This window comes from Scophthalmus maximus, chromosome 21 (assembly GCF_022379125.1).
Source record: "Scophthalmus maximus strain ysfricsl-2021 chromosome 21, ASM2237912v1, whole genome shotgun sequence".
NCBI classification, from domain to species: Eukaryota; Metazoa; Chordata; class Actinopteri; order Pleuronectiformes; family Scophthalmidae; genus Scophthalmus; species Scophthalmus maximus.
The window spans coordinates 12,227,517-12,240,584 of NC_061535.1; the positions used below are offsets into that span (position 1 = coordinate 12,227,517).

Sequence of the window (13,068 nt, forward strand, 5' to 3'; positions counted from 1 at the left end):
CCCGTTCCGCTCGAGGGCGAATAAGAGAGACGAAACCTGAACAGTTGCGAAGCGTTTACTTTTCACACAAACAGAAGTGTCGACGGTAAAAAATAAATGCATTAAAAGCCGCGTCCCCTGATTGTGTGTTTCAGCTGTTGCAGGGAAAACTCCGATTAAAAACCAGCAGCAGATGGCCGCAGTGATCTGGAAGGCAAATGCTTAATGAGCAAGTTAGCGATGTCGCTCGCTCCGAGCTCCTTTTTACGGGCTTCAAATGTACGGGGGGGGGGGGGTGTTAAAAAGAGGAAGACGCTGCAGAGCATCTAAAACTAAAATGTGCAAACTCGTCTTTGTTGCTGAAGCCAAAGGAAGATGAAAGTCTCCGTTGTTACGTTGTTGTTTTTTTCAGGAAGCACGATCGACACATTTGCGGACGAATTTTCTCCGTACGTGGACGATCGTTGAATAATCTCGTCCCAGTGAGCGTATAATTTTCGCTCCGGCTGAGGAACCTGTTGAACCCGGCCCCGTGCTGACAGCCTCGATCCAAGTAGGCTTCTTCGTGTACACATGACCAGGGCCGCAACTGACGATTATTTTCTCCCATCGATTAATCTGTCGATAAGCTGTTCGTCACAGAGGAGCCAAGAAGCCAGACAATATTCACATTTAAGAAGCTGAAATCAGAGAATATTGACTGGAATATTGAATTGAAAAACGACCTGAATCGGTTATCAAAATAGTTTGGCGATCAATTTAGTAATCGATTAGTTATAGAGTTTCAGCTCTGCACATTGCATTGCTTGAGGTTTTTGGATTCCAGTTATAATTTGTCGGGTTGTCACGGGCTAATTAAAAGGCATCGTCCTCCAAATGGCTTCTTAAACCTTGAGATTAATGAAATCCCGACACGCTCCGTCATGTTGTGCAGACACTCGACACTCGGCACACTCATTTCAGGTCATGCGTTAAAAAAAAAAGAGAAAAAGTCTGGTGTGTTTGAGCCTGTCTAAGAAGTTCCTATCTACAAACCAGAACAAACCCAGGGTCTAATCCTATTTCTCCTGAGAGAGAGCAGCCTCTGGGAGAAGGAGGAGGCAGGAGATTGCCAGCAGCTTTATTTTTTTTCACCCTGGTGATATTCCACTCCTGGGGGAGGGGGTTGCTCCCACTTGTTTGGTGTTTGGGCCGAGGATGCATGAATTAGTGAGGCATATGTGTGTTGCCGGAATGGACGAAATGATAGTGAGAATAACACAAAAGAGCCTTTAAAGTGATCTATGTACTTACAGTCAGGCCCGTCACCATAACTGCTTTTTGTTGCGCGACATATTGTCTGAGAAAATGATTGCGATGAACGACACTATCTTCCTTTTAAGACCTTTTTTTAATTTGAGCTCGGCGGCTGCGCGTCCAAGTCCGACGCGATCTGTGCTGAGAGAAACGGATTTATTAATCGTACGACAATGTCACCAAACACGCATGCAGGCAAAACGGCCGTCATTGAGTTTCAATGAAAGAATCCTTGATTTCATATGCGCGTATCGTGCGATAAGTCGATACTGTAATTACCGTGACCGGCCCACTTACAGTCCGAGGCCCTTTGTCAGAGTGACTTCACAACACCGAGGGAGTTTGGGTTTATTCTTTCAAGGGCGCCTTTCGTTGATTGATATTTATTTATTTTTTTACCCCTAGAGTTTCTGAGCACCTCACTTATCATAACCTACAATGATTGTGTGACATCATGGGAGTTATGATGGGAATTTACCACCGTCAGAGTGATATTTCCCGCCGTTCATACCCGATCCGAGCTGCAGACGAGGACGCTGCTTTTCGACACTGACCGCTCGGCCCAAAGTGGGCGATGCTTCTCCCTCGTAACACGTGCGCATCCAAAAAGTTTCTGCACGAAGGGTTTCACTCGCTGCGCGCGCGAGTGCGCGTGTTTTTCGACCCCGCTGGCTCGTCTCCCAGTCGCCACTCACGGGAAAAACACCAGGGACCTTGCGACACCCTTTGGCAACCGCGCGGATAGAAATCCGCTTCGCCAATTGGCTGGATGGCGAAACTGTTCACCCGATTGTCACATCTTCATTTTTAAGTTTACACAAAAGAACCAACAGCTGCCTATGAATCAAAGCCCCCCTCCCCCCCCCCAACACGCAAGCTTTTGATGGAGAATTTCTATTTGTTCAAGGATTCTCTCCTGCTCTGCCACGAGAGAATTTCATTTTGTTAATCTGTCCCCGTTGCACAATAGCAAGGTCTCCCAGTTTTTTGTTTTTTTTTCCCCCTCGGAAAATTGGCTCTCGCACATTAGTGAACATGTCCTCCGGCACGGCGGCGGCGGCTTTTTTGTGTGTGTTGCATATTTATATGTCGCACGCAAAAAGGGAGTAAATGGCACAGCCCCCCGCCCCCTGGAGATATTCGACTCTCTTTTATGATGAAGTGGCGCTGCTAATGGCGCTTTGCGTGTGCTCGGGCGCCGCTCGTGAGCTGCGTGCCGCGGCGCCGTCGCTGGAATCATCAGCCGTCGCTCCGAGTGAGGATTGTTTCCGAAGGCAGTTTCGCGTTCCGTTCACACGGTTCCCGGGTTTTGAGTCGTGGTACGTCACACCGCAGTGCAGGAAACATCGGTGTCGATAGGCGCCGGATCAAATCCTGGAATACGACCTGTACTGAAGTGTGATGTTCGGCAGACGATATTTATAAATGATCGTGCTATTTAACAGCAGTTTATAACACATGATCAATTGTTCATAACCCGTTATAGGGTAAGCAGATCTGTAACTGGTGTGTAGAGTTATTATTATATAGATAATGATTACATTGTATAAGAGAGATGTAATTGTATATGATCTCACGCATTAAAATGTCTTTAAAGTGTGTTATGAAACATTCACGAATAAATGTTCAGAACTCAATAAGAGGTTTGTTCTTATGTATAATGTATGAATCTGTCAAAGAAGTCTTCACATTTCATGTGATATATGGATATTACAGTATACGTGATGATATATTTGTGTAATATTGTACAGTAAGCAATGCTACTGAATAGCTTTCAAATGAATCACAACTGGATACTTTGTCTTTCAATTTCAAAGAAACCCAGACACACTTTCTTTTCTTTAGAAAAAAAAATATATATTCACCATGCTGGCCGTGGGAAAGGCAGTTTTGGAAACTAATCAGTGAAGTCGTTCAGACTGGATTCAAAGTTTTCAATCTTCACGACTTGAAATAACCTTTTGAAAATTCAAAGAGGGTGAAGATAGTCCACACTTGTACAACTTAGTTGTAGGTTGGATGGATGGTTTTCAAAGTGAAATACTCCAATGAGGTAAATTATGGAGGTCGGCCAATATTAGCATTTCACAGACATATCGATATCGGCCGAAATGTTTAGAGCAGACAGATAAATCCATTGGTCCGGTATGTAATCCTTTATTGTAAAGAATAAACAATGGTTTATGATTAAGATTATGGTTGAACTAAAATATCAAGCCTCAATAACATCCGGTGTGATAACGACATGTTAGGAATCATTGACAGATTCAAATAAATCGTGTACTCCCTAATATTGATATCAGCGTCGGCCCCAAAAATCCATATCGGTCGGCTCTAATCATTATGCCCTCTCTTTTCTCTTCCATAATTATTACCAATACGAGTGCTTAACATGAAGATTCATAGCTCTCATCAAAAAAATGACATTAATTAATACTCATCCTTTATATTAATCGTCATTGTGTGTGTGTGTGTGTGTGTGTGTGTGTGTGTGTGTGTGTGTGTGTGTGTGTGTGTGTGTGTGTGTGTGTGTGTGTGTGTGTGTGTGTGTGTGTGTGTGTGTGTGTGTGTGTGTGTGTGTGTGTGTGTGTGTGTGTGTGTGTGTGTGTGTTTTTTTCCGCAGACATAAACATGGCGGGTGAGCCGAAGCCTTACAGGCCCAAACCAGGCTCCAAGCGGCCGCTCTCAGCCGTGTACAGGTGAGACCCGTCGCTCCGCGCCGCTCGCGTCGTAAATATTGACCATCCTCCGAGGCCCGCTGATGTAAATGTGGAGCAACATTTGGAAAACCAGGATTCCTATAACTTGTATTTCTTCTTTTCCCTTTTTCTTTTGAACCTTGAATTTCTAATTCCAGCCTTGACTGGAGATCGCTCGGCACAGGCAGGTGGAGCTCAAAGGGAGACGCCGCTGCTACAAGCATCATTAAGCTTCACCCTGATTATTATAATTATTATTTGAATTTGTGGGGCCCACACACATCTTCTGGCCACAAACCGGATCAAAGCGGCGCGTGTCCTTCTGCAGTCGTTTCTCTTTACTCTTGACAGTTTGTCGCTTGGAGAAAAAATGTACACTCCCACCAATTAACTCCTTTCTGAATTGATGGTTTGTTTGTATTTCCACGTCTTACTTTCACAAATGCATTATATAAACCCCTTAATTTGCATTTCATAGCTGCCGCTGAAGACAGCCCAGATGTAATGTGGTAATCGTGGAACAGGAACACTACACTCCTCTTAATTGAAATACTTTTGCTAATGAAAACTCCTTTGAGAGTGGCAACATTTCAAAACAGCTCCTTCTTTTCTCCTCTTCCCCTTTTTATTTGTGCCGAAAATTGCTTAACACCGATTCGTCGCTCCGGAGCTCCAGAGAAAACGAGATTTCTCTCTCCCTCTTCTCCCGCTCTGCGACTGTACTTCTCTCTCTCTCTCTCTCTCTCTCTCTCTCTCTCTCTCTCTCTCTCTCTCCGTGAAACTTTTTTTCTTTTCCCTTTGTTCGTCGGCAGTCTCTCCGCGCGCCAGCGGGGCTTAGGCTCGCTGCCTCAACCTGCGGTGAGCTCTAGGCACCAACGTAGAGGGTGTCCAATCGAGTCGGAACAGCTTGAGCTTGATCTGCTTCACTCTCTGACTGATCCAAAATGGCCTCCTGATTTTTTATGCAGCCCTTTCTTTCTCACTTTCTCCCTGTCGCCTTCTCCCTGTCTGTCTCTCTCACAGTGGCTATGAATTTGATTACGAGTACTACAGGGACGATTTCTACAGCAGGTATGTGTCAGTCACATCACGTCAACACATTTGGGAGTTAACAAGGAAACTCAGCTGTGCCCCATTCCTTCTACTTCCACTTCTCTTCGTGATCGATCAATCTGTCGATTATTTTCTCGATTAATCGATTAGTTGTTTGGTCCATAAAATGGCGTAAAAAGGCGAAAAATGTCAATCGTTTTTCCAAAAAAACCCAGAGAAGATGTTTTGTTTTGGCCACGGACCAAAGACATTCAGTGAACTGTCACAGAGAAGCAAAGAAACCAGGAAAATATTCACATTTCAGAGGCTGAAATCAGAGAATTTGATTTTCTTTTTCATAAAAACTAAAACGATGAATCGATTAATTCAGAAGTCGAATACTAATCTAGTAATCGATCAACTGTTGCAGCTCTATTGTGAACACGTTGTATAACCCAAAATCGAACCCAATGTCTTATGAATGATGTTTTTTTTTTTACCGTAGTACGATAGTTAGCCGGACATGGAAATGAGAGGATCTTACATCAAATGGATAAATATGCTGTTTAATCCATTTTTTATACCTTTGCTGCAGACACTCTCAAAACTCTTTAAAACACTCGTCGTCTCGCTCCCTCATCGTTTATCTGCCGGCGCTGATGATGAGAGCGATTATCCGCTGAGGCATTTTTCCTAAATGTCAGCCTGGTTGAGTGCCGCGACACACGTCTTGCTGTCACAGTCTGAGCCGACACCTTCATCTGACATTCAGCACCCTCTTCTTTTTTTCGTCCTCCTTTGCTTCTACTTTGAAACGATACGCGAGGGGGTTATTTGCGTGCGGAGGCATATTGCTAAGAGTTGGACTCTAATGTCTACATCTTTTTTTTAATGTGGAGAAGAGAAATCCAATAGAAACATCTATATCGCAACACCGACACAGTTAATGGGCTTTAAAAAGACGTAATGGTGACAGAAAAACACATGTTGCCCTTGTTTATGAACATTGTCATAACGCTTTACGACCTCTTAGTGAAGACGGCAACCGACGAAATCAAAAGGAGAGTTAGAAATGAAGTGCAACATGATTGTCCCTGTCCTTTCTCGAGGCTTTTCGACTACCACGGCAGAGTGGCCCCCCCACCCAGAGCCGTGATCCCCCTCAAGCGCTCCAGGGTGCTCGCCCCGTCCTCCCGCCGCGGGAAGACCTCCTTCCCCATCAAGACGTCCTCCTCTTCCTCCTCTTCCTCCTCCAGACCCCCCACGTCATCCTCCACCGGGCTCAAACGTAAGTATAATCATTTTATTTTATTTTTTACTTGTCTTGTGTTTGTAAGCTTTTATTTCATTTTCATTATTATTTTTTTTTTTACAATGAGCACAGCCTAATTACGCTAATAGCATTCTGTCCATTCTGAAAAGCCGCGGCTCGGGGAGAGAAAAGACGGCGCTTTCAGCCGCGCCGCCTCTCTTAAAAAGCTGCTTAATTCAATGCAGCAGCTCAGAACAAGCCGCACTGCAACGTAGAGAGGAAAAACACTAAATCGTAAACACAAATGTCATCTGAGCTGTCCTGAGCGGCGCTCGCTCGGCAGCGCGGCACTATATCCCCGCTACGCAGGATTCCATCTGGATCTCATTCGCTCTTCTGATTAACCGGAGATGCGTTAAAAACCTCCTGAAAGTGTAATTAGCGTGAGATCGGGGGGGGACGGGGGGACGTCGATGTGGTCGGCCGCGTTGTTCTCCAATCCGCGGCCTTGTGTAATTGGCTGCAGTGTTGGGTCATTGTTGCACCTCCTCGGCCGGTGTTATCAGCGCCGGGCAGCTCGCTGCGGTCTGTCATGAGGACCCAGTTGCTTTTGGTATTATATAGGAGTGTGTGTGTGTGTGTGTGTGTGTGTGTGTGTGTGTGTGTGTGTGTGTGTGCGCGCACGCGTGCGTGCGTGCGTGTCAATGAATTCTCTCTCTCCCCTCTGTCTAAGCACTGCTGCCGCATGTTCGGGGGGGGGGGGGGACTAATTTTTCTCCTGCCAGGGCCGTGAAGAATCGCCGTTCGTATCGACTTTGGTCTCGATAGATTGGACCGCAGAAGAAGGTCAGCGTGTCCACGCGGCGGGGCGGGTTAAGTGTGGGCACTTCGAAAACGACTCGGGCCGCGTGTGAATAACAATTCGCAGGGGGAGGGGGAGATGAAGAAAGAGCCGTCAGATGGATGGATCATGAGCGATGGCTTGTGTTGTGGGTTTTGTCTTTTAAAGAAACACTGTGAAGGTGAAATTAAACTTTCAATTGTCTTGTACTCATTAACACCTCTATGCCTTTGAGTCCCTACTACAGTGGACCCATTTCTGTCCCCCCACTGTCACTGTCATAATAAAGGCATATAAGCAGGTTTAAGGAAAAAATTATGGAACATGAATTAGGTGAAATAAATAAAACTTTCTTAATTTTAGTGTCTCGTGAATTTTATTTCACACCAAGGAATGGGAAAGTAATAAAAATGGTACAAAAATAATGTTCCCTGTGATTATCTCTTAAGATGATCGTCTCTTTGGCGTCGGCCCCGAAACTCTTTGCTCGGCTTGATCCTCATAGACCCGTGATCCAGGGGATCGTCACTACCCCCAAGACGAATCACCGTCACCATCTTCGCCAGGGTCCTAAAAGAAGACCCGCGTCTCGCTTCCTAATTATTTTCCTAATGCTTATTAAATAACAATGGAATTTCCCTTTTCAAACCAAGCGGCCCCCAGATGCTGCGGCGATGGAACAGTGTTGGATTAGGACGTGTATGGTTTTGGCTCTCTGCGGCTTATGTGACTGATAACACAAAAGGGTGGTGGAGGGGGGTGGGGGGGGGGGAGGCCTGGAGGCGGCGATAAATTAGAAAAACTGTTCCGCACTTTCTTATCATCAAAGGACAACTTCGTGGGCTGCCCACAGCGAGCTCAGATAATGTTGGAATAAGTAAAAAGCGAGCGTGCCTTCATGGAAGTTGCTTTTGTGTACACGCGGAAGCGGTTGATACCGAGAAGCAGATAGAGAACATTTCAGCGTGTCCCGCCATCGAGATATCGTTGTTTATCCTCCGCTTTTCTCCTTCGCGCCTTCGCACAAAGGTCGATTTCTTTTTATTATTTTTTGCATCTCCGTAGCTTTGGGGCTTGATGGCTGCGTTGCGGGACAACGTGACACTTGCACGCGCACACACTGCCGTAGACGATTTCCTCTTTGTCATGCACACAATAGTCGTCGCGCTCCTTTTTCTTTTTTCTTTAAGAAGTAATGCATCGGCAACTGCCACCACTTCTGTGCGCATCGAATCTCACCAAGCCGTACTTTGCAGTGTTCTTTGTCAGCATGAGTTCCAGTGAAAGATTAAAAAAAGTCCTATAGGGGGAATCCAGCCTAGCGCAGGCTAATATGTTATACGTTGTTATCATGCGCTGACATCTGCTCGAAGCGTAGATGTTTATGTTTTATGCATCAGTTTAGCTCATACACAGCAGCGCACAGACGATGGGATGGTGGGCGGCTCTGCATTGTGATGTGCTGTAGGTGTGAAATAAAACACAAAGAAGTCAACCTCGGAAGAGCCGCACGCAGACATGACACCGCGCAACTCGTGTTTGGATTCCGTGCGTCTCTCTCCCGCTGCCGCTGATTTTCTGGCTGGAGCTTTGCAGGAAGTCGTGGGTTTGTTTACCGAGCGCTCATCCGATCCTCCGCCCGGCCCTGACGGAACCTGATAGGTGTCAAAGAGAATTTTATGTTCTCTCCTCAACTTATGCTGTCGGTCCCCATCCCCCACCCCCACCCCACTATTCCTCTCCAAAAAACTGACACTTTTCATCCGACGAGTGTTGAGGAATAAGAGTATTTTATTACTTTTGGATCCAAATTCTCTAATCTGCTCATTTCAAGCTGCTGGGGTTGTGCATCCGCGAACCGCGCGACTGGCCAGAATGAATTGAAGCGGTTCCCTTAAAAAAAACAAATGCACCCTCTATTATCATGCAGATGTTATTTGCATATGACATATCGAGGGTTCAAAGTCAAACTCTGGCGTGACTCGGTTGCGCTTGAATTCCCCCAAAACCCTCAGACGTGTACAGTATTGTGGAGCGAACGCCGAGACCAAAGCAAAGCAGGGGAAGGGGAGGGGGGGGAGGGGGGGCGGGCGGGCAATAATTCATGAGGCAGTAAACAGAAGCTGCGGGAGGGCAGATTGTGCCCCCCCTTGTTTTCTCGTGTGGTTCTGCTTGTGAGGCAATGATCAAGCACAGTTGCGGCGAGCGGATTAAATTTACACGGAAATGGGGAAAGCAACACACAAGTGGGTTTTTTTGGTAGAAATGTTTGATTCCTTCAAAATTGAATGTTAGCTTTACTTTAACGAGACAAAAGCCTGTCGAAAAATGATAATGTGACAATAAATGCCGTCGATTATTTATGTTTCAGTTGTAAAATGACCTTTGGGGAGGTCGGTGCGAAGAACAAAGCGCTCGGACGTTTAATATTGTGAATGAGCTGCCAATGAACTCCATTAGTGCCATTTTAAAATGTTGTCCTTTACTCTAGGGAATGTTATTCAACCTTAGTAATTTGAAAACCATATTTCATCATGTTTTTTTGTTCATTGCACGTTTAAAGATTCTGTATTTTCATCTGACCTGTAACTGATCCGATACTTACACGATTATGCTATCAGTTAATTGAATCTGCTCAGTGAAACTGAAGTGCTTACGTATTTGCCTCACACAGACGTCTCCTGCCAACTCAAAAGATATCGGCACTATTGTGCAAAAACACGAGCGGCCGCCGCGCACGGCGGCGGGGGCGTGAGCCCTCGTGCTAATCCTCAAATTGAAAAGCAGCAGGTCCGACAGTTTTTCGGCGGGTTAACTTTGCAGCCGGCCACCCGGAGATGTTCTTCCCCGAGGAAGAGAAGAGATGATTTGATATCCAGAAATAAAAAAAGAAACTTAAGCGCGTTGACAGATGACAGCATGCGGCGCGTAATAAACCCGCATGTGGCGCCGGCGTCGTTGGAACGAGTGCACAAAATGGATATGGACAAACTGAACCCGACTTAACGTTCTGTGTGTGTGTGTGTGTGTGTGTGTGTGTGTGTGTGTGTGTGTGTGTGTGTGTGTGTGTGTGTGTGTGTGTGTGTGTGTGTGTGTGTGTGTGTGTGTGTGTGTGTGTGTGTGTGTGTGTGTGTGTGTGTGTGTGTGTGTGTGTGTGTGTGTGTGTGTGTTTCTTCTGTGCCTCAGCAGTGAAGACGGACCAGCTTCAGACTATCAAGCGGGAGCTGACCCAGATCAAGATGAAGATCGATTCCTTACTGGGACGTCTGGAGAAGATCGAGAAGCAGCAGAGAGTCGAGTCTGGTGAGGAGCGGAATCAGAGCGTTAAAAAAAAACAGCCAAAAGGGAAAAGGACGGGGAGGGAGGGGGGGTATTGAGAGCACGCACGTGGCCATAAGTCTTGGTGACATTGCGGGAGATAAGAGCGGCGGGGCGTTCCGTCATGTCCGCGCACAGGTGTCAAAGACCACGCTGACTGGGATGATGTGACGGGCTCTTTATAGACGCCCTTCACCGCAGGACGGTCTCAGGGTGCAGCTCACTGTGAAGGACACGAGGAATTTGCGTCGTGTTGCAATACATCCAACGTGCACGTCGGCAGCTAAAACGCAGAAAACGCGTTTTTTTTTTCTTCTTTAACTCCGACAGAAAAGAAGAAAAAAAATCACACACCGTTGGTTCTGTTCCTCCTTCGTGCACACGTCTGTGAGCAGCGAGAATGAATCCAAGCAACGGATTGAAGGAACAGTGAGGAACTCCCGCTGACACGCGAAGGCTTGAAAAACAGTCTCATCTGTTTTGAAGGGACGCTTCAGAGAAGAAGAAAACGGGTTTTTATCTCGGCAAGACTGCTGTCGAAAATGACAGCAAGAGAGATGATGGGTTCTAATTCTATTTGACTATCTACTGATCTACTGAACATGAGGTGGTTTCTAAAAGGTACGACCAAAGGAAAACACACGCTGGTGCTGTATTGTCAAGTTTCGCCGTTTGATTGCAAACTTAGCCTTCAGCGGCAATTTTCCATTCTCTTTCCGTGCATGTTATCAGATTATGATGAAAACAATCTGATAATTTAGACTTTTTTCTCTCCTTTTTAAGTAAAAAAGCTAAAATAACGAGCCACGAAACGTGGAAATACAGATGACAGCCGAGATTTCACAATGAATTTTGTAGACGCGAAACCCAAAGTGAATTTAAGAGGCGGTGCGATGTCGCACAAATTGGATGCCTCCGATTTTTGCGGCGAGAGAGACTGGAGGTAAATGAAAGAAATTCATCGGGAGTTTCCCGACACGAATAACTCAAACACACTCCCCCAGTTGAAGTATGTGTGCGTCTTGCTGCTTCTCACTGGAGCTCATAGCGGATGTACAGCTGGTACATCTGTGCGACGATTGTACTGGTCGATAATTCTGTCTGAACCCACGTCAGTAGTTTCCTCTAAGTGCCGCCTGATCCCCTCAATTGAACGACGGGTGGAAAGTTCAGAAACGTTCAGCCGCGCTCGAGCGTCGAGGCTGTAAGCCGCGCGGCGTTCGCTCGTGACACTTCCTCGGTGCTAGATGGAAAGTAAAAAAAGAGATGTTGCCTCGGGTCGCGTTCGTGCTCGTAGAAGCTCGAGTGGGATGCGAGATTCTGCTGCTGCGTTGGTTTTCAAAATGGAGGTGGAACTGTTGGGTACGACTGACGGATGAAAAAATGCACCGGGAGAGTATGTGGAGAGTTCACAGACGGATGCGCTCGTCGATTTTCACTTGCTCGGGTCTTTTTAAGTCGCTGAAAGCGGCAGTCAAATAAGCGCTGCCTCTACCTCGTGAACCCTGGGAAACCCCCGACAGCCGCCACGGCATCGCACTGACTTGGTTCTCCGTGTCTCACTCAAAGAGTCGCAGAGAAAGTACGAGGACAACTGCGACTCGCTGCACGAGGAGTCGGTGTCGGAGGCGGCGGAGAACTCCGGGGAGGAGGCCGGGGAGGGGCCGCTGGACGTGGAGGCGGGAGAGATGACCGATGGAGGTGAGGACGACTACGACGAGGAGGGCAGCCACCATCTGGTAAGAGAAAGCGGTTGACGGGGGCTGACGGGGAGGGATGAGAGCGCGAGGCACTTTGGGGAGCTCTCGAGTGGGCAGAAAGTCTTCGCCGACTGAAAGTTAATTCCCCGGAATTATTCATGGCCACAGATCCTGAGCGAGCGGGGCTCCACATGAGTGAACGGCGAGGGCGCCCAGACTGACAGTTTTTCTCCCGTCCACCCCCGGCGGGGAAACATGGCTCCTCACGAGCCCCCCCCCCCCCACACACACACACACACACACACACACACACACAGGCTGTAATTAAAGCCGAGGGGCTTAAGACACATAGGAGGCGAGTTTGTAGACGAGAACCTGAACGGACCGATTTGTGGAGCTGACCGTGAAATGGTGCACGTAGGACAGGGGAAGAGGAGGCTTTGCTCTCACAAGGGCATCAGCTGTCACGAAATAATAAGAACATGCCGATTGCAAGAGCAGAGCGTTCATGCGTTGTGCACACAGCGATGTAATACTGCAGTGACGCTGACTTCGGATGAGGTTGCTGTGCGCCTTTCTGTTGCCACGGGATACACATCCCAAAGAACGCGCCCCAATTTAAAGACTAACGCACACACACGGATGCTCAGAGACGCGTTCAAGGGCATTTGCCGTTTCAACAGGACGGGCACCGGATGGGGAAGTGACAGCGGCGTCAGTCTGACATCACCACTGTTGCAGCAGTTTTCAGTAGTAAAATGGGAAAAAGATGTGATGTTGAGCTTCAATTAATAATAAATGAAATAAATTGGTCACTGATTTTGGCCAAAAATGCCATTTGAGCTTTGATTTCCTTGGACAAACGTACATTTCAATCCGTTTCCTGCTTTGAATACTGTAAAAACAAATGTCAATGTAGCATTTTTTTAACCAAAGAATCGAATTACTGCC

The 13,068-nt window shown here is 46.8% G+C and overlaps 1 protein-coding gene across 3 annotated transcripts in view; it reads left to right on the plus strand.

The window, feature by feature from the left end:
* Positions 1 to 13,068, plus strand: part of LOC118291294 (RNA-binding Raly-like protein) — an 81,738-nt gene that overhangs the window by 63,562 nt on the left and 5,108 nt on the right. Inside the window, exons 3-7 of one of the 3 annotated variants that reach the window (XM_035619448.2) lie at positions 3,899 to 3,974; positions 4,998 to 5,045; positions 6,116 to 6,294; positions 10,286 to 10,402; positions 11,987 to 12,156. In XM_035619448.2, coding sequence (XP_035475341.1) covers positions 3,899 to 3,974; positions 4,998 to 5,045; positions 6,116 to 6,294; positions 10,286 to 10,402; positions 11,987 to 12,156 — 590 coding nt within the window. The remainder of the gene's footprint in view (positions 1 to 3,898; positions 3,975 to 4,997; positions 5,046 to 6,115; positions 6,295 to 10,285; positions 10,403 to 11,986; positions 12,157 to 13,068) is intronic. The other 2 variants (XM_035619450.2, XM_035619449.2) reach the window with 2 other exon arrangements.